At 39.5% G+C, this 23,132-nt stretch overlaps 1 protein-coding gene across 2 annotated transcripts in view; it reads right to left on the bottom strand.

The window, feature by feature from the left end:
• The window catches only part of FCHO2 (FCH and mu domain containing endocytic adaptor 2), a 142,178-nt gene that overhangs the window by 85,057 nt on the left and 33,989 nt on the right, over nucleotides 1–23,132 (bottom strand). For both annotated transcript variants that reach the window (XM_062212237.1, XM_062212236.1), the window contains exons 4-8: nucleotides 20,759–20,900; nucleotides 20,517–20,669; nucleotides 9,443–9,547; nucleotides 4,316–4,414; nucleotides 2,051–2,147 (exon numbers count right to left, since the gene is read on the bottom strand). In XM_062212237.1, the coding sequence (XP_062068221.1) occupies nucleotides 2,051–2,147; nucleotides 4,316–4,414; nucleotides 9,443–9,547; nucleotides 20,517–20,669; nucleotides 20,759–20,900 (596 nt within the window). The remainder of the gene's footprint in view (nucleotides 1–2,050; nucleotides 2,148–4,315; nucleotides 4,415–9,442; nucleotides 9,548–20,516; nucleotides 20,670–20,758; nucleotides 20,901–23,132) is intronic.

The following is a 23,132-nucleotide window of genomic DNA, read 5'->3' as shown; positions in this document are numbered from 1 at the left end:
CCTGAATGTGCTGTAATGTGCAAAATGAACTAGAGATGTCTCTATATTTAAGTATAAGAAACCTGCAAATTAATCAGATGGGTAGAAAAAGCATTGAAAGAGGGCTGGCGCCGTGGCTCACTTGGTTAATCCTCCGCCTGCGGCACCGGCATCCCATATGAGCACCGGGTTCTAGTCCCAGTTGCTCCTCTTCCAGTCCAGCTCTCTGCTGTGGCCCAGGAGGGCAGTGGAGGATGGCCCAAGTGCTTGGGCCCCTGCACCCACGTGGGAGACCAAGAGGAAGCACCTGGCTCCTAGGCTTCGGATCGGCACAGTGCACCGGCCGCCATCGGCCATTTGGGCGTGAACCGACGGAAGAAAGACCTTTCTCTCTGTCTCTCTCTCTCTCGCTGTCTAACTCTGCCTGTCTCAAAAAAAAAAAAAAAAAAAAAAAAAGCATTGGAAGAGAGTTTGAAGAGAGAAATACTAACACAACCAAATCAATAAGATTTGAAAATTAATGAAATTTGGGAAGATGATGAAGAAACTGAAGGTCATTTAGGTTTCAAGCTTTAGTCTGCGAATTACACTTAAGAAAAGTAGCTCCCAGGCTTAATAAAAAAAATACGTCCATTTTCCTATATGCCATTATCATTTTTTAACTTCTTAATTAAACTGAACTTTTTGCCCATGGAATAAAACAAATTACCTTGTAAAAACATGGTATGGTCACTAATAAAAAGATTCAAGTAATTTGGAAGATGATAGGTATGCTAAGCAGGAGAGGGGAAGGAACTACTTCTTATATTCAACATTTCATAACTTGCTTATTAAAAGAATTTGGAGGGCCAGCACTGTAGTGTGGTGGGCTAAGCTTCTGTCTACAGTGCCGGCATCCCATATGGTCTACGGTTCATGTCCCAGATGCTCCTCCTCCAAACCAGCTCTCTGTTTACGGTCTGAGAAAGCAGTGGAAGAGGGCCTAAGTGCTTGGACCCCTGCACTCGCGTGGGAGACCTGGAAGAAGCTCCTGACTCTTGGCTTCAGATTAGCTCAGCTCTAGTCATTGATTGCAGCCATTTGGAGAGTGATCCAGCTGCTGGAAGACCTTTCTCTCTGTCTCTCCCTCTCTCTTTCTCTATAACTCTGCCTCTCAAATAAATAAATCTTCAAAAAAAAAAAAAAAAAAAGCAGACTCTAAGATTCCCAATTCCTATCATTTGTTCACAAAAATAAGAACACCAAGATTCTTGTATCCATTTGTTCACTGGTATACCCTCAATTCCTAGAATTAGCACTCAATAAATATATTTGTTGAATATATACTTTGAATGAGAAAAGATGTTTTTAAATTTTAAGAAAAGTTCTATGGTAGCCTCAATGCTCTGAGAATTCAATGTTTTCTGTCAATCCTTCCTTTATTAAAATGGCCGTCCAGGGGTAGGGATTTGGCCTACTCGCTAATAAGACACCTGTGCCCTCTATCAGAGTGCTTGGTTTCGATGCCCAGCTCCAGCTCCTCACTCCAGGATCCCAATGCAGACCCTGGGAGGCAGCAATGACAGTTCAAGTGTTTGGTTCCTACCATCCTGGGAGACCAGGACTGACTTCCTGGCTCCAGGCTTTGGACCAAGGTCACTGGTACCATTTGGGGAATAAACCAGCAAACAGGGGCCGCTCTCTCGATTCCTTTCTCTCTGCATGTGTCATTCTGCCTCTCAAATAAATAACTAAAGAAATATTTTTAAAATGATCTGTAGCTAACTACTTTCAAAAATCTAAACAAACTACAATAGATTCAGTGAAGGTTATAATAACCACTTTAAATACTAAAATATTAACCACTAAAAGCCAAACAAACAAACAAACAAAAAATCTCAATTTCACATTATCATGAGACACAAAGAAAAAAAATTTCTGAAATTTTACAGATTTTTAGGTATACTCTATTTTTAGATTTGGTTCTACCTTAAGTTTGGAAATGTTAGTTCAGATGTGACATAGGCAAGCAAATGTATTTGTAACCGGAGGAAAATCGGAAAGTGTTTCCTTGCAGAGTTTACCATCTTACCAGGTCTTTCCTTCCCAGTGCCTTTTGACTCGGCAAATTTTTGTATCAAACTTTCAACTGTAGTGTTAGCCATGTTATTTATAAATTCTTCATGGACCTATTAAAATAAGATAGAGATGATTTTTTTCTTTTCCCATAAACATTCTTACTTTCACGTAAAACTTCCAAAAAGCAATTAAAATCATCATACCAAAATACATACTGTTGACCAAGGGTCTTTGAGAGCTTTCCTTTACCCAACCTGCTCTGTTACAAAACTTGGTGTTAGGGGACAGTGCTGTGGCACAGTGGGTTAAAGCCCTGGCCTATAGCACCAGCATCCCATATAGGCAAGAGTTTGTGTCCCTGCTGCTCCACTTCTGATCCAGCTTCCTACTAATGTGTCTGGGAAAGAAGCCGAGGATCTCCTGGGCCTGCACCCACATGGGAGACCCAGAAGAAGTTCCTGGCTCCTGGCTTCAGATTGGCTCAGCTCTGGCCATTATGGCCATTTGGGGACTGAACCAGTGCGTGGATAACCTCTCTTTCTGTCTCTACCTCTATCTATAACTGTCTTTCAAATAAATAAAATAAATCTTTAAAAAACAAAAACTTGGGGCTGGCGCCATGGAGCAGTAGGTTAGTCCTCTGCCTGCAGCACCAGTATCCCATATGGGTCCGGTTCTAGTCCTGGCTGCTCCTCTTCCAATCCAGCTCTCTGCTGTGGCCTGGGAAAGCAGTAGAAGATGGCCCAAGTCCTTGGGCCCCTGCACCCACATGGGAGACCGGGAAGAAGACCTTTCTCTCTGTCTCTCCCTCTCACTGTCTGTAACTCTGATTCTCAAATAAATAAACTTTAAAAAAAAAAAAAAAAAAAAAGCTCGGTGTTAGTAAATCTGTGCAGATCAACCTCTCCTTACACTAACCCCTTAAACATGGCCTTACTGCCTTAAAAATCAAGACAGTTTCCTGTTTCCAATTCTGACAATTTTAGAGACATAATTCTCATGATAAATAAAACTGACATAGGCAATATAAACAGTTTCAGATTTTTTGTATTAAATAACAAATTTCTTTTTTTTTTTTTTTTTTTTTAATTTTTGACAGGCAGAGTGGACAGTGAGAGAGACAGAGAGAAAGGTCTTTCTTTGCCGTTGGTTCACCCTCCAATGGCCGCCGTGGCCGGCGCGCTGTGGCCGGCGCACCGCGCTGTTCCGAAGGCAGGAGCCAGGTGCTTATCCTGGTCTCCCATGGGGTGCAGGGTCCAAGCACTTAGGCCATCCTCCACTGTACTCCCGGGCCATAGCAGAGAGCTTGCCTGGAAGAGGGGCAACCGGGACAGAATCCGGTGCCCCGACCGGGACTAGAATCCGGTGTGCCGGTGCCACTAGGCAGAGGATTAGCCTGTTGAGTCATGGCGCCAGCCTTCATTTTTTGTACTGTTGAATTTCAATGCACTTCAAATTGTCTTCATTAAACTTTTTTATATTTTTGGAACATTTTTGAATACAAGTTTTATAACTTACTGAAGTTGCTGCTCTAAAGAGAAAAACTTTAAAAAAAAAGAATTTAAAGCTTAATAACTTCAGAATTTTAATGTAAAGAGGATCAAGCATAGTCAATTTTAAAAAGTAATTAGAAATATCATCTTTAGGAGCCGGCACTGTGGTAGAGCCAGCAGGTAGAGCCACTGCCTACAGTGCCAGCATCCCATAAGGGTGCCAGTTCTAGTCCCAGCTGCTCCTCTTCTGATCCAGCTCTCTGCAATGGCCTGGGAAAGCAGTAGAGGATGGCCCAAGTGCCTGGGCCCCTGCACCCACATGGGAGACCCGGAAGAAGCTCCTGGCTCCTGGATTCGGTTCGGCACAGCTCCGGCTGTTGCAGCCATCTGGGGAGTGAACCACTGGATGGAAGACCCCTCTCTCCCTCCCTCCCTTGCGCATTCTGTCTCTCTCTGTGTAACTCTGACTTTGAACGAAAGAAAGAGAGAAAGAGAAAGAGAGAGAGAAAGAAAGAGAGAAAGAGAAAGAAAAGGAAGAGAAAGAGAGAAAAGAAAGAGAGAGAAAAGAAAGGAAGAGAGAAAGAAAGAAAGAAAGAAAGAAAGAAGAAATATCTTTCAAAGCCAACCAAAAATCCTATTTTATATTTAATGCACATAAATATGTATCCTTTATCTGAAATAATTTAGCATCAAATACGTTTTGGAAAGAGTAATACAAAGATTTTAGAGTCATATATGAACAATATTTTCATAAATCAGTTCAATATAAAGTAAAAAAAACATACTTGGCCTATCTGCAAATGAACTTCCTTTATAGCATTAGACAAGGATCCTATAATTTCCTTTATGTGAATGAGATGAGTTTCTTCAATATCTTGAAATTTCTAGGTAGAAAATATAAAAAGTTAAATATATACAGTATACAGTATCTTATCTATAAACTATTATATATGACAGCGTGCACGTACATGTGTGTATGTGTGTTCTGGAATCAAAATCAAAAGTGCTTTTAGGAATTATCTCAGTATAGATAACCAAACTAGCAAGTTATCATTATTACATAATGTTTAACAATGTCTCTGTGGACAAATGGGTGTTAGTGAGGCCTGAAATTTAGTATTAAGAAACAGTAACTTTTTCTTATGCCATTTCTTAGGCAAACATACAAGTCAACAGACTCAGGGTCAGAAAGTTCAGAGACCTAGAAGAGAAGAGTGTTACAAAGCCAGTACTAGCTTAGTCCTGACGACTTCATAACCTAATAGCCCACAGACTCTGAGCACGACTTTCCAGTTGTTCAAACGTCAGCACACAGTTTCCAGAAGAGGTCATCTGTGATGAAAGAAGTTCAGGAAAGCCTGAATATTCTACACCAGCAGTTCTCAACCCAAGATGGGGAGGCATCCATCACCAGGGGAACGTTCTGAAACCACAGAACACACACATCTCCACACACTACCTGGGGAATGCAAGTGGAAAGAGGTAAAGATCCCCAAGTGACTCCGCTATCTACCCTCAGAGAGGAAATCACTGCTGGCCTTGGCTTCACGGTGAGCATACTAGACCCCGAGAGACACTGACACAAGGAGATGCATTCCACGTTGTTTACACAGCATTTTCTAAATTTCTCTGACCTCACAACCCTTTTTGTTTTTCTACTTCCTGAACATTAGTATCTAAGAGAAGAGCAATATCCTTCAAATAGGCTGTGGGAAATGCTGAAGCACCCATTTTCAAACAAAATAATTTGTCATATCTATTGTACACATCTGATGATCCATTTTTTCTCCAAATTAAATCACTTGTAAAGAAAGAAGGGAACTAAGTGGTTTGTTATTTTTTCTGCTTAGTTTATCACATTAAGTTCCCTCACTCCATATTTAATAGCCAAATTTCTTCATCACTGAGTTACATGATCAAAATTATTACGCCAAATGGTACCTAAAGTTGTATAAATGTTATGAGCTTTTAAAAAAATCAATTTTTGGCAGTAATATAACATCCAAAAACTTAAACCAATATGATTCATAAGGAATGGCAGAGTTAAAAGAGAGGGCTTATCACTGCTACTCTGAACAAGTCAATGAAATATCAATCCTTGAAGATCCTGAATTACTCTCAAGAATTGAGCAACAGGGGCCGGCGCTGTGGCATAGTAGGTAAGACCGCCACCTGCAGTGCCGGCATCCCACATGGGCACAGGTTTGAGACCCGGCACCGCGTGGGAAACCCAGAGGAGGCTCTTGGCTCCTGGCTTCAGATAAGCACAGCTCCGGTCATTGCGGCCAACTGGGGAGTGAACCAGTGGATGGAACACCTCTCTCTCTCTCTGCCTCTCCTTCTATCTCTGTGTAACTCTGACTTTCAAATAAATGAATAAATCTTAAAGAAAAAAAAAAAAAAAGAATTGAGCAACAGAGCCATTGTTGTGGTGCAGCGGGCTAAGCTGCTGCCTACAATGACAATCCCATCTGAGCACCAGTTAAGTCCTAGCTGGTTGAACTGCTTCTTCATCAAAAGTGGGTGTTAGTTTGGGTTTTTAGAAGTCAGATCCTTCACCACTTTTCTTTTGTTACAGGCTAGTCAGGCTGACCTCATCCCAGTGAAATCAAATTTGGGTGGCAGAACCTTTATTTACTAGTGGAAAAAGAAACTGAGTGCCTTAGGTGACAGTAGTTAGAATTTACTTAGGGCCGGCGCCGCGGCTCAACAGGCTAATCCTCTGCCTGCGGCGCCGGCACACGGGGTTCTAGTCCCGGTTGGGGCATCGGATTCTGTCCCGGTTGCTCCTCTTCCAGTCTAGCTCTCTGCTACAGCCCGGGAAGGCAGTGGAGGATGGCCCAAGTCTTTGGGCCCTGCACCCCATGGGAGATCAGGAGAAGCACCTGGCTCCTGGCTTCGAATCAGCATGATGCGCTGGCCACAGCATGCCGGCTACGGCGGCCATTGGAGGGTGAACCAACAGCAAAGGAAGACCTTTCTCTCTGTCTCTCTCTCTTACTGTCTAACTCTGCCTGTCAAAAAAAAATAAATAAATAAAAGAATTTACTTAGAGTGTTTGTGAGTTAAGTTTTTTCATGTGAATAGACAATCAGAATGATTGAAATTGTGACCTCTCTTTCTGCTTTTCACCACTACTAATTAATGGGACATTTGAAAAACTTTAAAGCAAAACACAGTAATTTTGTTTTCTTTAAAGCAGTGAGATAGCTAGTTTTGGAATCTTTGGGATTTGCTAAGCAACACTTTCAGATTTAGGATTTTCAGGATCTCTGTAGTTTTAATATATCCTTTTATATATCCTGGCTGACAAGACAACTTTTTACAATTTTTTTTTTTTTTTGACAGGCAGAGTAGACAGTGAGAGAGAGAGAGACAGAGAGAAGGGTCTTCCTTTGCCGTTGGTTCACCCTCCAATGGCCACCACAGTAGGCGCGCTGCGGCCGGTGCACCGCGCTGATCCAATGGCAGGAGCCAGGTGCTTCTCCTGGTCTCCCATGCGGGTGCAGGGCCCAAGCACTTGGGCCATCCTCCACTGCACTCCCGGGCCACAGCAGAGAGCTGGCCTGGAAGAGGGGCAACCGGGACAGGATCGGTGCCCCGACCGGGACTAGAACCCGGTGTGCCGGCGCCGCAAGGCGGAGGATTAGCCTAGTGAGCCGCGGCGCCGGCTCAACTTTTTACAATTATTGTAATAATACATGTGAACATAATGAACTTGAAATTGAAAAGGGGAAAAAAAAAAACACAGATTTTTCAAGAGATTTCATTTACTTATACTCAAAACTGTTAAGATGGTACATGGTACTCCTTTCCCATGGCTGAAATCCTCTGAGTTCAATGGTCACTGATTTTAAGGAATAGCAATACCTTTACCCCAAAAAAAAGTTTCCACATTGCATCAGAATCATGCCTTCAGCTTCTGTATGCACTCATGCTTTAATATACCCTTCAGTGCAGCCAATTCAGAAGGGAGCGCAGACACAGTTCCCCTCAAAGGCAGGTGTCCTCCACAGAAGTTAATGACTACGTGGCCAGACTTTCCTGTTTGTATGTACGCTTGTCTGTGAGAAAAATACCTATTTATTGCTAAAATTTCAGCTGAAAGCTATTTCTTTAAAATATGAACTACAGAATCATTCTTCTACTGTATGTTCCTCAACTCTTTTTTTTTTTTTAAAAGAAAAAAAGATTTATTTATTTATTTGAAAGGCAGTTATAGAGAAAGAGGAAAAAGGATCTTCCATCTGCTGGTTCACCCCTCAAATGGTCAGAAGGTGCCAGGCCAAAGCCAGGAGCCAGGAACTCCATCCCAGTCTCCTACCAGGATGGAATGGGGCCCAAGTTTTTGGGCCATCTTCTACTACTTCCCTAGGCACATTAGCAGGGAGCTGGATTGAAAGTAAAAACACAGAGATAGACAGACACAGAGGCAAAGAAAACACATACACATTTGCAAAGTATAGCATCACCTTTAAAAACAGTATGGTCACACATCCACTCAAATAAATTAACATTGCCAATTTGCAAATAGCAGAATAAACAATTAAAATACCATTTTGGAAAAAAAAACAAAGCAGTGGGAAGCAGAAAGCAACAAAGAAACAAAAAGATGAATGCTAAAAAAAAGTTATAAGGTAATATGAACAAACGCTGACTCACAAATTTTAATTCCTGTTTTTTCTCAATTTAAGTAACTGAAAAGTAAACATTTTCATTAGCAGATACTAATCATTTCCTATTTTAAAGCAGCTAATGTCTGCCTCCCTCCTCTTGACTGTGAACCCATCAAGGAGCTGTCTGCTGGCTGCTGCAGACGCTGTGTATACCGGCATCTGCACATGGGAAGTGAAGACAGAAACATATACGCACACAAGATTGCCTATGAGTCATTCACCACTTCAAGTGAAAAAACAAAAAGATCTAAGTCCAAAACATCTGAATTACAAGGTCCTTCTTTCATTCTGAGTACCCAGTATGAGCCAGTAACTACTGTAAATGCTGAGGATATAGCAATAAATAAATCCCTGATCTCAAAGAATTACATCCTAGTGAGGGAAGATAGACAGTAACAATACGGACAGGAGAGCCAGTGAGATTCACTACATTTCTAGCCTCTCGTGCATAATGACTAACAACATCCCAGAAAGAGGTTCCTCTACCGGCCTCCCCTACACCCATGTGAGGACGACATGCACCAGCACTGCAACTATCCACGATGGACGTGCAGCACGAGAGAGGTCAATCCTTGAGATTTCTGGGGTCCTTGTCACCTCAGGATACTCACCCTGCCCTGATTTACAAAGAAAATGAATTGCTGTGTTAGATGATGGTAGGTACTAAGCAGGAAAACAAAACAAAAAGACAAGGGTAAGGGTAGAAGTGTTAGGTAAGACTTGTAAGAGGCACCCATCTTAAACCAGGGCCTTAACTAGGGCACTACACATGCCAAGTCAGGTGTAATTTATCACACACCTATGGAAACTGACAATTTTAATGTCTGTCTGCCTTTAGGAAACTGTGAGTCCTGTAGCAGACAGCGGGTTTGTAAATGGTATCCTCAGCATTGAATCACTTCCGGTTTTCCTCATAAGCAAAAGTAAACTTTAAACTCCACACACAGGGTTAATAATCAACACCATGCTCATCATCTACCTACACCTAGTTTTTCCCCAGGAATCTTTAATCTAGAGCTACCTGAACAACTTCTTCCAACATAGTAATGCATTATTGCATCTCGATCTCAGCCACCCAAACAATATGCCTATTTTTCAAATAGCATTATTACAACACTGAGACTGTGCATTTTAAAATTTCTAACTCTAAAAAATTGTGACAGAAAAATTCATTTAAAAAGTATACACAAATACAAAATATCCTGTTTGTGATTTTAAAGTGTTAAAAATACCAACCTGAGCAGTTTCTGTCATTTTCTGTTCAAAATCAGTTTTTGCTAATGCATATTTTTCCACATACAGTTTATAGGTATCTGTCGCTTTCCTAGATTTAACAGCTGCCTGCAATAAAACAAAAACATCTTTGTGCACTGGCCATTTTTCTTTCCCAATATAAATTAAAACAAAATAACAAAGTAAAATACATTTTAAGAGTTCAATATGACAAATAACTCATTTTAATACCTGTTGTCAAGGCTGTGTTAGTCTTTTGTTGTTGTTATGGTCAGACAGTAAGTCAGGAATTAAACACTGACTCTCCTTTCAGACAGAACACGCTTTGAAAAGTTAAAACACTCTCATTTTATAGCCCAAAGTCATACAGTAGAACCCCATTACATTGTTACTAAGAATATGTTACCACACTGTGGGAAGAAATTTCCTAACAATGTACAATCATGTGACACAATACCACAGGGCATACTAGACACTCCTGTAAGTCCTCCCTCCTCCCCCACAACGCACATATATGACACTTAATGTCTGAGTCTACAAACCTAGTTCAAAAAGTTAACAATGGTTTTCCTTGAAGTTTCTGTTTCCATTACACTCCACCAAACTTGTAAGCTTGTTTTTAATCTGTTTTTATGAGATTTCTACTCTTAAAAAAATGGTTAGTATAATATTATGGTTCTAGTATTGAGGAAGTTACCTAATCAATCAAAACTTACTAATAGCATGGGCAGTGAAGAACATGGAGGTAATTATATAGAGAGCTTTTCCTCCAGGACGTGATAAAGGAAGAACAATCTGCACAAAAACAGAAACTAGACCATTCTCAAAGACTGATCAATTTGCACACAGGAAAGTGGGGGGCAGGGTCAGCATGAAGAGTTTAAAGATCAAAGAAAGACAAGCTGCAGGATTTCGTTATAAAAGATCTCCAATTTCTCAAGGAGTGTGGGTGATCCTGAGCCTGGCTGGGAGACTGCCTGCCTAGCCCACGCAAGAGGTTAAGAGGGCACTTGCACAGCATGCCTCAGGGAAAGACCCTTTCCCCCACCCCCTTCCTGCCGAAGGGCCTCATAATTGGCAATCAGGTAAACAGCTCCCAGGTGTGGCCCATTCCCAATAGGACCACCTGGAAGGCTATGTAGGCTATGTGACCTTCAAGCTGTTTGGAGAAGCACAGCAGCGTCAGTCTCAGCTTTGTCCTATAGAATCAGTGTTGCCCTGAACTAGCTAAACCGCCTCTGCCTGCCCTTTAAAAGCTTATGCTTGATTGTTGTTTGACATGTTCACCAAAACTTGTCTCCAGTGATTCTTGTCGCCACTGCCCCACCATCCCGGCAGTGCAGGACTCACAAAAGGAGCCCGCAAAGGAGGTTAAGAGATGGTTGGTCGGTGCCGTGGCTCACTAGGCTAATCTTCCGCCTGCAGTGCCGGCACACGGGGTTCTAGTCCTGGTTGGGGCACCGGATTCTGTCCCGGTTGCTCCTCTTCCAGTCCAGCTCTCAGCTGTGGCCCGGGAAGGCAGTGGAGGATGGCCCAAGTCCTTGGGCCCTGCACCCGCATGGGAGACCAGGAGAAGCACCTGGCTCCTGGCTCCTGGCTCCAGATCGGTGCAATACCTGGTCATAGCGGCCACTTGGGGAGTGAACCAATGGAAAAGGAAGACCTTTCTCTCTGTCTCTCTCTCACTAACTCTGCCTGTCAAAAAAAAAAAAGAGAGAGAGAGATGGTTTACCATAATTAAGAAAACCAAAGTATTAAGGTAAATGAAAAAAGGTTCAAACTATGGTTGTGGAAAATGCAGAAGGCAATGACTAGATGAGAAAAAAATACTGTTAGGAGCCAGTGAGGGAAAGGAAAGCTGTAAAATAAGTAATTTGCGTACAGCCAATTAGTGTCAATATGTATTTATCTTCAGCGGTGATCAGAATTCTAAAAAAAAGAACTGGAAATAGGAAAACTACATTTATCCTGAGTTTTGGGAGTGGCAAGAGATATTGACCTACCCTTTCAACAGACAATTTCACTCTGTAAAACTAAAGTATATATAACATATAAGCATATATGCCTTCTAAAATAAGGAATATAGGATGTCACTTTATGGTGCAGTGTAAACACAACTGGTTTTGGAGCCAAAAGAAACTGGATTCAAATTCTGTCTCTACCATTTTCTACCTTCTTGACCTTGTGTTTTTAGCTTTAAACAGTTCTCTTTTCTAAAATGTAAACAAAATCACCTAGTTTTCAGAACTGTGGTAGTGATAAAATGTAATTAGAAAAAATTCTTGGGGCAGGATCTGGTATACAGTTACATTTCCAAAATAAATACAGCCTGCTATTACCACATTCTAACAAGGAACACCATCAGGAACACACATTCTATTTCGCTATTATATAAAAATGTATCTGCGTTACTGACTTGTCCTGAACTGTCCATCCCTAGAGAAGGTGACTAAAATCTCTAACAAGTTTCTGGTTTGTGCTTAAGGATTTTTCTTTCTTAACTATTCCCATCATCTGGCCACCTGACATTATTTTAGAGCATTGTATTTCCTCTAAACATTATGGCCCTCTTCGAACATATAAAAATTAGATGAAATGGACATTAGCAGATTATTAAGTACCTCCCCAGTTAATCCAGATAACTAAATATGCTAGAATTTATTTAGACAACAATCATAGTGGGCATGGTTTTCTAGATTTCCTTTTTATTTAGAGATTTTAGTCTCTTCTTCTAACCACCTACAAGTTCAGTCTAAACAAAGACAATTAGCAACCTATGTTTGGAGGCCAGCACGGTGGCACAGTGGGTTAAACCACCGCCTGCAAGTGCCAGCATCCCATATGGGAGCCACTTTGAGTCCTGACTGCTCCACTTTCTATCCAGCTCCCTGCTAATGAACCTGGGAAAGCAGCCCAAGACGGCCCACGTCTTTGGACCCTTGAGCCCACACTGGAGACTGAGAAGAAGCTCCTGGCTTCGGCCTGGCCCAGCCCCAACCATTGCAGCCATTTAGGAAGTGAACCTGAGGTCTGACAATCTGTCTGTCCCTCTCTCCTGTAACTCTGCCTTTCAAATAAATAAATAAATCTTAAAAAAAAAATCTACACTGCACATTGTAAATGTAGTCCCACTTGTAGTCTCTTCTTCATTCTTCATCCCAACACCTACTTTATTCTCTACTAATAATAATCTATTAATAATCTGTGTGTCAGCTATTGATAATGATCACAGATATTTATAATTAGAAAAGAGATTCATAAAAATAGAAATTAAAAAAAAAACAAATGCTAACAACTATACTTTTAAAAGTAATTTATTTCATGGGCTCTTCATACAGGTTTTCTTCTTTGAAGTTCTGTTCAAAATAAGATACATCTTCTTCCCAACTTATAATTCCACCTCTCTATTTTTTATTTTTTTTTAAGATTTATTATTTATTTTTTAAAGATTATTATTGAGAGGCAGAGTTAGAGAGACAGGAGAGACAGATTTTCCACCTCCTTAAACAGTCGCGACAACCAGGGGACGGCCAAAGCCAGGTTTCCTACATGGGAGGTCATCCTAGTTTCCTACATGGGAGCAGGGGCCCAAGGACTCAGGCTATACTCCACTGCCTTCCCAGGCACATTACTAGGGAGCTGGATTGGAAGTGGAGCAGTCAGGACTCAAATCAGCAACCATATGAGATACTGGCGCTGCAGGCCACAGCTTTAACCCACTGACAGCACAGGCCCCCATTCAATCCTCTCTGGAACCTCTCATTCTGCACTATTTACTAGTACGTTTTGACTCTCCAAGAAAAAAGAAGCATTTTGAAGATAGGAGGGGATAACACATGTGGAGCCTTTAATAACCTTAGTGGTAACATAGTGGTAGGATAGGAACTAAAATACTTATTTACTGTTTCATGCAAATTGTCACTTTATAATTCAATAAATCACAAAATACTTGAATAAATCATTAAAAAGATAAGAATATTTTAAGGTCTATAGCTAACATATTAACTGAAAAATTCAAATAATATTTTGCTATACCAATTATTTCCCAAGTACAGACAGTACAATGATGGTTTCTCACTCACAAGGAATTTATAACCTCACAGACACAAAGGATGATGGTCTAGAGGAACAATACTCCTCACAGAAGACCTGTATTTCTAGAATATAAACAAAGCAATTATTTCACAACATCCTACATCACATCACATAGGAATTTAAGAGATGGAAGTAAGCCTCTAAAGCATCATTTCTTCTTTCTGTGTTCCAATCAACTCTAGAATTCTAACTGGTTTTGCTACTCAAATCTTCACTGAGTCAAGAGGAGTAAAAGGGGACAGGGTTGTGGTGTAGTAGGTTAAGCCTCCTACTGTGGCGTCAGCATTCTATATGGCGCCAGTTTGTATCCCAGCTGCTCCTCTTCTGATCCAGCTCTCTGCTATGGCCTGGAAAAGCAGTGGAAGATGGCCCAAGGGCTTGGGCCCCTGCACTCACATGGGAGACCTGAAAGAAACTCCAGGATCTTGGCTTTGGATCTGCCCAGCTCCAGCCATTGTGGCCATTTGGGGAGTGAACCAGCAGATGGAAGACCTTTCTCTCTCTCCCCGTCTGTAACTCTGCCTCTCAAATAAATAATCAAAATCTTAAAAAAAAAACAAAAACAAAAACAAAAAAACCCTAGCATACAGGAAGAAGGAAAATCTTAAACAAAAAGAGGGCTAAAAATAGTAACCGAATATTTTCCTAACTTTTTACTTCTACAACATTCTCATCATAAATTTTGTTCTAGCCACTCAGCTCAGCATACACATTTATTTCTCACTACTTCTAACTTGAACTATCTATCACTTTATCTCAAAGACTAAACTGAATTTAACTCAACACTGTAAACAGGTAAGTTTCTGCAGCATTCTCTGATACCAGGAAACAGTATCATTTCATTTCTCTCATTAGGGAGTAGGAAAGGGAAAAAAAAGGTACCCTTTTAAAATCTAGCTTTAATTTTGTACATCAGTGCTCACTCTTCAAGGTAAAAATAATATACCAGAATCATAAGAAAATGACACAGCAACTGAAAGAAGCACTTGGAAAACCAACAAAAGATGTACTCAATAATAAAATGTTTTAAAAATTAATATTTTCGCCGGCACCGCGGCTCACTAGGCTAATCCTCTGCCTTGCAGCGCCGGCACACCGGGTTCTAGTCCTGGTCGGGGCATCAATCCTGTCCCGGTTGCCCCTCTTCCAGGCCAGCTCTCTGCTACAGCCCGGGAAGGCAGTGGAGGATGGCCCAAGTGCTTGGGCCCTGCACCCCATGGGAGACCAGGAGAAGCACCTGGCTCCTGCCATCGGATCAGCGCGGTGCGCTGGCCGCAGCGCGCCTACTGAGGCGGCCATTGGAGGGTGAACCAACGGCAAAAAGGAAGATCTTTCTCTCTGTCTCTCTCTCACTGTCCACTCTGCCTGTCAAAAAAAAAATTAATAATAATAATAATATTTTCTTGTTTTTTAAAATTTATTTTTATTTTATTTGAAATGAAGAGATGGACAGAGAAAGAGAAAGAGAGACAAAAAACTTCTATCCATTGGCTCACTTCCCAATACTCACCAACAGCCTGTACTAGGCCGTGCAGAAGCCAGCCATTTAGAACTCAATCCAAGGTTCCCAAGTGGATGACAGGGACCCAAGGACTTGAGCTATCACCAACTGCCTTCCAGGATGCACAGTAATAGGAAGCAGGGCCAGAAAGGGTGCCTGGACTAGAACCAAGCACTCCAGTATGAGATGCTGCCATCCCAAGTGGCATTTTGATTGCTGTATCAAATGCCCATCAAAGATTTTTTTGACTTACAAGGTTTTTTTTTTGTTTTTGTTTTTTTTTATTGCTAGAACTTTATTTGGTTGTTACAAAATCAGTAAGGGTGTATATATTAAAAAATGGGGGGGGGGGGATGGAAGGCAGCCAGAAGAATAAGAATTATCTTCACGTTTCCTAAAGTGCCAGGTTAATTTTATATTATATTTGAACTTTTATGAGAGAGTGAAATAGCACAGATGGGCAAGGGCAATGTTAAGGAAAAAAGAAATAAAAAAAGGAGATGCCTAAGCCATAATGAGATAAGACACATCCACAGGAAAAGACTTCCCCTTGCAGAAGCTAAACTTTAATACTTCTAGAAAAAAATGTAAGGTTGGCCAACATCAAGATGAACATGTGTAATGTGGGCATCCCAAGCAGGGGCTTAACTTGCTGTGTCACAGTGTCAGATTTTCTTTAAGTGCCAGTCTTACTATTATAATAAAATCCTGTGAATATATACATATGAAACAAGTAGTATGCCTACTAACTGGTGTTTTATAAAAATAAGGGTTTGTGAATATGTGTAAGAAGTATGTCTATGTCATAATATTCATGGTATTGTTTTCAAGTTCCCCAAGGGAAAATGGTTGAAAAATCTAAGTCTTAAAAACAAAAATAAAAGCAAAAAAACACTGTGGCAGGCATCTGGGCTCACAGTTAAGACAGCTGTGTCTTACACTAAGGTGCCTGGGTTTGATACTCAGCTATTTAGAGCTCCTGATTCCAGTTTCCTGCTAACTCAGACTGTGAGAGACTTTGCTTTTCTTGCTCAACATTATGCTTTTTAGATCTACCCATGTTAATACATGTCATTCCAGCCCCACTCCTTTTCTGTTAATAGAAATTACAGAACACACAAAAGAAGTTTTAATAGATCCTATGAACCCATCACCTAGCTTCAAGATTCTATTTGTTCTTCAACCCCTAGTGGTTTTTTTTTGTTTTTTTTTTTTTTGGTACAGTATTTTAACTGTCAAATCTATTATTTCCCTCTATTTAGTTCATTTATTTGAACTGCAGTATAGTATATTTGAAATATTCCCATATTACTGAACATTGTTTTACATAAGATTTCTTCCAATTTGACAATCTATTATTAGGGGATTCTAATCAATTTATATATATTATGATTACTGGTATATTTGAATTTATTTCCTTCAACTCATTTTGAGGTTTTTCTGCTTCCCATTCATTTTCTTCACGTCTCTATTTCTTCTTTCTCCTCTTCAATTAATATAAAATTTGTCTTATTTTTTATTTAGGAATTGAAATTATATTTGTAATTCTTTCTATAGTTATACTTAATGTACATACTTTACCACTAAATCTGATATGCTATTAATTTTAAGGCATACTATTTTCTTGTGTACTAATAAAACAGAAAATACCATTAGTGGGTGGGCATTTGGTGTATCAGTTAAGATGCAACTTGTAAGAGACCCTGGGTTCAAATCCCAGTTCCACTTCCAATCCAGGTTCCTGCTAATGCATTCCCTGGGAGGCAGCAGATGATGGCAAGTACTTTGGTCCCTGCCAATCACGTGGAAGACCCAGGTTGAGTCCCAGGCGTCATCCTGACCCAGCCTTAGCTGTTCTGGGCATTTGAGGAGTCAATCAGCAATGGAAGATACCCCTTTGCCTCTCTCTAATATATAAAATAAATTTAAAATTTTTAAAGCACTTTTATATTTATTGCTAGAAGTAGATTTTTATCTGAATCATTTTATGTAAAATGCAACAAAAGCAAAATGACCAGAGAGAGTAATCCTAAGTCATACTGATATTAAAATTCTGAACCTTCTCAATTACTTCCTAACTCAGAGGTCAAGGAGGTCTCTTTTGTCTCATAAGATATTATCTCCAACATCATCACATCAAGAACATTATTGACCCAGCATTTCTGCAAAGTGCTCCGCTATTATGTCCAGATTTTCTTTCAAGTACTTGATCTTACCAGAAAGTGTCAACAAAAGCTTTACAGGCAACAATCATAACTATAATTCTTTCAAATGGTCCTTAAGTGGTTGGTTGGTTAACTGAAATATCAAAGCACTGCAGCTGTCCAATCAAGCAACCAAGTTTCCACAGGCAACAAAACTACACTATAAATGCCACCTTACCAACAATGATTATATGTACCATCAATCGAAGATACGTTTTGAATTTTGAAATTTGAGGGGAAAAAAAAATTACCTTCTAGCTTTGAATATTCTCTCTTGCTGTGGTACCTAAATCTTAATTTATCTTTATTTAATCTGCTTAATATCTACAATATACTTTCAACCTGAGGGTTCTTGAATTTCTTCAATTCTGAAAAATTGAGCTGTTATTGCTTCAAATATGACTTATCCGCAATTTCTTTCATTTTTCCCTTTGGAAATTCAAATTAATTAATTTTTTTTATCTGTGCTATATTCTGCATGAGGTCTCTCAGTACAGATAAAGCACTCATAATCTGAAAACCCAAAACACTCCAAAAAACATTTTGGGTACTAATATGATACCACAGGTAGAAAATTCCACACCATGAATCTCTGTTTCATACACAATATTATATAAAACACTGTACAAAAATACTTTCAGTCTTACACAATGTGTATGAGACAAATTAATTTTGTGTTTAGAATGGGGGCCCTTCCTCCAGGATATCTCATTACATATATGCAAATACTCCAAAATCTGAGAAAATCTGAAATCCAAAACACTCTGGTCCCATGTATTTTAGATAAAGAACATTCACTCTACACAATCCTCCAAATCCATCATTTGACTATATCAAACATGAAGTTTCTTTTTTATACCACTTTTTTGTATAAATTAAAGAATGAGGCTTTTATTTCCAAATTTTCTAATGAACTGTTTTTGCCTATTTAGTAGATCTTGTTTTATTATGATTTTAATTGCTTAACCTTCTATAATATAAACTTACAATCACTTATTTCTTCAAACAACCATGACATGTAAGTATTTTTTTCTATCAGTTTTATAAATTTAAATTTCACCTGAAGCAAATTCTCTTTTTTTGTTTTTCATTTATTTATTTGAGAGAGCTCCCATCTGCTGGTTCACTACCCAAATGTCAACAGCCAGGGTTGGGTCTATACTCAATCCTGCAATAAATTCTTATTCCAATTATTACATTTACTTAAGATTTATTTTATTAATTTGAAAGGCAAAGCTACAGAGAAAGAGGAAGAGGCACAGAGAGCGAGGTCTTCCATCTGCTGGTTCACTTCTTAAATGTCTGAAACAACTGGGGCTGGGCCAGAGCAAAGCCAGGATCCTGGAACTTCTTCCAGATATCCTACTTGGGTGCAGCAGCCCATGCACTTGGGCCCTCCAATGCTGCTTTCCCAGGCACATTAACAAGGAGCCGAATTGGAAGTGGAGCAGCCAGGACTCCAACCAGCCCACATACGGAATGCCGGCGCTACAGGCAGCAACTTAACTCACTATGCCACAGCATATTTCTTTCATGTGCTCTAGAATTTTGGTTGTTTGTTCATTCTGGATGGAAGGCTTTTGTTTGTCCCCTCTTCTCTTTCTCTCTCTCCCTCCATCAGATCTGCTCAACAACTCCACACAAAATATAAAATAAATGGCTTTCATAGACTTGGGTTACGCTTTCTCCTTTATGCTCATCCATCCTCATCTAACAGTTTTTAGGTTATCTCTTGCCAGCCTCCAGGGTCCCAACTTAATGTCATCTTATAAAGGTAGTATTTGGGAGCTGGCACTGTGGCACAGTGGGTAAAACCGCCACCTATAGTGCCAGTATCTCATATGTGTCCCGGCTACTCCACTTCCAATTCAGCTCTCTGCTATGGCCTAGAAAGGTAGTAGAAGATGGCCCAAGTCCTTGGGCCCCTGTACCACGTGGGAAACCCAGAAGCTCCTGGCTCCTGGCTTCAGATTGGCTAAGCTCCGCCCATTAGGGCCATTTGGGGAGTGAACCAGCAGATGGAAGACCTTTCTCTCTGTCTCTCCCTATCTGTAACTCTGCCTCTCAAATAAATAATTAAATCTTTTTTAAAGGTTCAATTTGATCTGTTTCTTCTATGAGGTGTTTCAAATATTTTATAAAGTTTTCAAAATCATCACTCCCTGTAGTTCCTTGATAACTTAGATATCATACATCAAACAAATGGATGGTTCAACTTTTTTTTTTTTAAAGATTTATTTATTTATTTGGAAGTCAGAGTTACACAAAGAGAGGAGAGGTAGAGAGAGAGAAAGGTCTTCTATCCACTGGTTCACTCCCCAAATGGTCGCAACGGGCAGAGCTGCACCAATCCAAAGCCAGGAGCCAGGAGCTTCTTCCAGGTCTCCCACACAGGTGCAGAGGCCCAAGGACTTGAGCTATCTTCTACAGTTTTCCCAGGCCAAGCAGAGAGCTGGATCGGAAGTGGAGCAGCCGGGACTCGAACTTGTGCATATATGGGATGCCAGTACTGAGGGCAGCAGCTTTGCCCGTCATGTCACAGCATTAGCCCCACTTAAACTATTTTGAAAAGGATTGTGGTTTACCACAATGCTACTTAAATGTGTTCAAAGACAGCAATAAATCACACACAATATGCATGTAAAAATTCTCTTCAAGTATCTACTGCCTTTCTATACATTCCAAACTCCCACTTCAAAAAAGTTTCGCCTCGTTGTTAAAATGGTTTTTATGTGAAAGGCAGAGACAGAAAGAGCTCTTCCATCAACTGGTTCACTCCCCAATTGACCACAACAGCCAGGGCTGGAACGGCTGAAGCCAGGAGCCAGGAACTCAAATCTGGGTCTCTCACACGGGAGGCAGGAGCCTAGGTACTTAAGCCATTATCTGCTGCTTCTTAGTGTATGTGTCAGCAGAAAGTTGGAATCACGAGTGGAACTGGGACTTGAGCCCAGCCACTCTAATACAGGATACACGTAACCCCCAAGAGGCATCTTAACCACTGCCAAATGTCCGAATGGTATATGATTTAACCCAACAGTATCTCATCAATTATCTTGCTATAAAAATATCCGGCAAGAAAAAAAAAGTGTTTGCTAATATATCTACTACACAAAGAACATCTTACAAATAAATCTACTGCATTACTTAGGCAATCACTAACACAGTAAGGTGCAGTCTTCATCCTTATGATGAGATTTTCTTTAGTGAAGATCTAATGCAGTCTAGTACAATAAAGCGCTTTGAAGCCACAAAGGTATTATTGTATCATGATTACCTTGTCTATTTCTCTTTGTGTAGCTCCTTCCTTTTTCAACCGCTCCTGTTCTACACACTTGGCATTGTAATTCTCCTTGGATTTCTGGAGAGCCTGAGTTATGCTCTGAATGGTTTGGACAGCTTCCAGAGTTCCTGCAACTTCTTCTTTAGTCTGTTTGGTACAAGATGATTCATCAAAAGGACTGAACTCTAAAGCACCCAGTAAATGACCAATCAATTAACAAGAAAAAAAAATGATACCTTCTTATGAGATTTTACTTGTTCTTCTCCATACTTCTGAACTTCCTTTATTAATTCTTGCAATTTTCTAACAAGATCCAAGTGACAATTTGCTAATTTCTCTGTAGATGTTTTGAACACATCCCACACTGGTGCAAATGTTCTAAGGGAAAGGAAAAACATAGGAATAATCTGCTCAAAGAAAAGAAACTTAAGGTTCTAAGTTGGAATCAATGAAAAAATAATATTATATTTAGCAATTTTATTCAGGCAAAAGATTAAAATAAATAATAAATGACATAACTGACAGGTGGACCTTGATTTTTTGATCCTTGGATATTTAAAATATTTTTGGATCTCAGTTACAACACATATCACAGACCTTGTCAGACCCTTCCTATGTAATTATATTGTATTGGTATCTAAGTTAATTTGGTTATTTATGCTTGTAACAGAAGCGTTTCTATCATCATCTAGTGCTAAAAATTATTATCAAACTTCAATCTAAAACTGTTTAATACTCCATTCGAAATGCTGCATCAAAAATAGTTTCTTTGTATTTAATCATACAACAATCAAATTCTTATATATGATAAGCAATATTTATATGGGAATTATCTGAGAGCAATTATCTGAAACTTGTGTTGGTGCATTACAATTTTACCTACCTACGCACTTCAACAATACATTAATAGGCCCTTCCTTCTACTACACGGTACAGGATGCAGGACATTCTTTCCTACCTCTTTTTCTCAATATTAAGGACTTAAAATGTTCAGCAGGCTCAAGGATATTCAAGAATTTCTGTATAATATCCCGTGTGGTACTAAGGATAGCAGCAGTTAGTTTAAACTAATTTGGTCAGTGGAGAATGATCTAAGGATAATTTATGCTTTGCTCAGGCACTTAGAGAGGTCTCTACAACAAAACTTCTCACAGAAAAACAAACAAAAAATAGCATCAATGATTACCAAAGCAAGAGAGCAGGGACAGCAGTTATTTTAAGATGTGCTTTAATTATGACATTTCCTCCCCAGTAGGAAAGTTAACTGGCATCATTAATGTACTAATAAAGAAATTCAAAGAGGATTATTGAAATTCTTAGGTTAAGGCTATTCTGATTAGATCTCATTGTACACTCTAAAATCTAACCACTAAATCTGGTGAGCAGCTAGCTGGAAAGTTTCAAGAGAAAAAGATACCTGAAAAGTATCTACTCTCTAAAGCACCAAAATACCTGTACTTCCCTTCAGGTCAACTTGATACATGATAGACTAGATTTCACAAGGCAGAGAAGATGGAGTGTCCCTTAAGTTTACCAAAGGATTCTCTACACTACAACAGGGTTCAACTTAAGATTTCTTCAACTACAGGTTTCTTTATGGAATTTCAAATACTATTCAGTTTTTGAAGGTTTGATATACACAACCTTTTTCTGCTCAAATAATCACATTGATGTATACTCTAACAAGAAAGCAAAGTGAGAAGTCAAAAATAAATTAATTTAAATGCCACTAAATACAGAAAGAAAAACTCAAATTCTTATTAACCTACACATCAATAAACAAAACATTGATATTTAAATATTTATGATCTTGAGAGATGACATGAACACCAAACAGTGTGCCACTCAATATTTACAAAAAGCACACATTCTAAAGGCAGGAAGGTTGTCGATAATGTTGTTACCATAAAGCGTAGTCAAAACCCATTCCTGTGCCTCTTGCCTCCCATCTGGAAACTGACAATAAGGTAGAATTTCCCACACCAAAACCAAGGTCAACTGGTTTAAAGCTAGCTTTAGTTAATCCAGCCACTTTTGAGCTCTACCGTGGTCAATAAAAAAGAAATTATGTTTTAGAAGAGGTTTATCAACATGAAGCCTTTAGAAAAAGGAGGGTTTCAGAAAAGGGAGAAGGAAGAAGGAAGACGGAAAAAGAAGGGAAGATGAAGTTACATACTTGCTTGTAGTCATTTTAACCATTTTTGAGATCACAGAATCATCTGTGAATGATACTTTGTGTATGATAATTCATAACTTCTTCATTGGAAAAATAAACTAATATCTACACTAAATCTTTCACCAGATGTCAGGAGATCCATAGATTCATCAGAACCCCAGATATATAAAGGAATCGTACTGAGCATCTCCAACATCTTAGCTAAAATATATCCCTTTCCCAAATTTTTAGATAATTAGGTTTTCTTTTCCAGAGTTCTTATGGCTCAGATCATACAGGTATTTCTGACATAGTTACTATAGCTATGAGCATATCTTCTCATTTTAAATACAGTCTTCTCAATAATTTTATTTTATAGGAACATATTTCTTCAATTTTAGAAGGAAGATATAATAATAGGAGACATTTTAACGCCTTTTAATAATTTCAATAAA

The sequence above is a fragment of the Lepus europaeus genome, chromosome 15, assembly GCF_033115175.1.
Source record: "Lepus europaeus isolate LE1 chromosome 15, mLepTim1.pri, whole genome shotgun sequence".
NCBI classification, from domain to species: Eukaryota; Metazoa; Chordata; class Mammalia; order Lagomorpha; family Leporidae; genus Lepus; species Lepus europaeus.
Note: the sequence above shows the minus strand (reverse complement) of the source record. Positions and strands in the feature narration are given on the sequence as shown.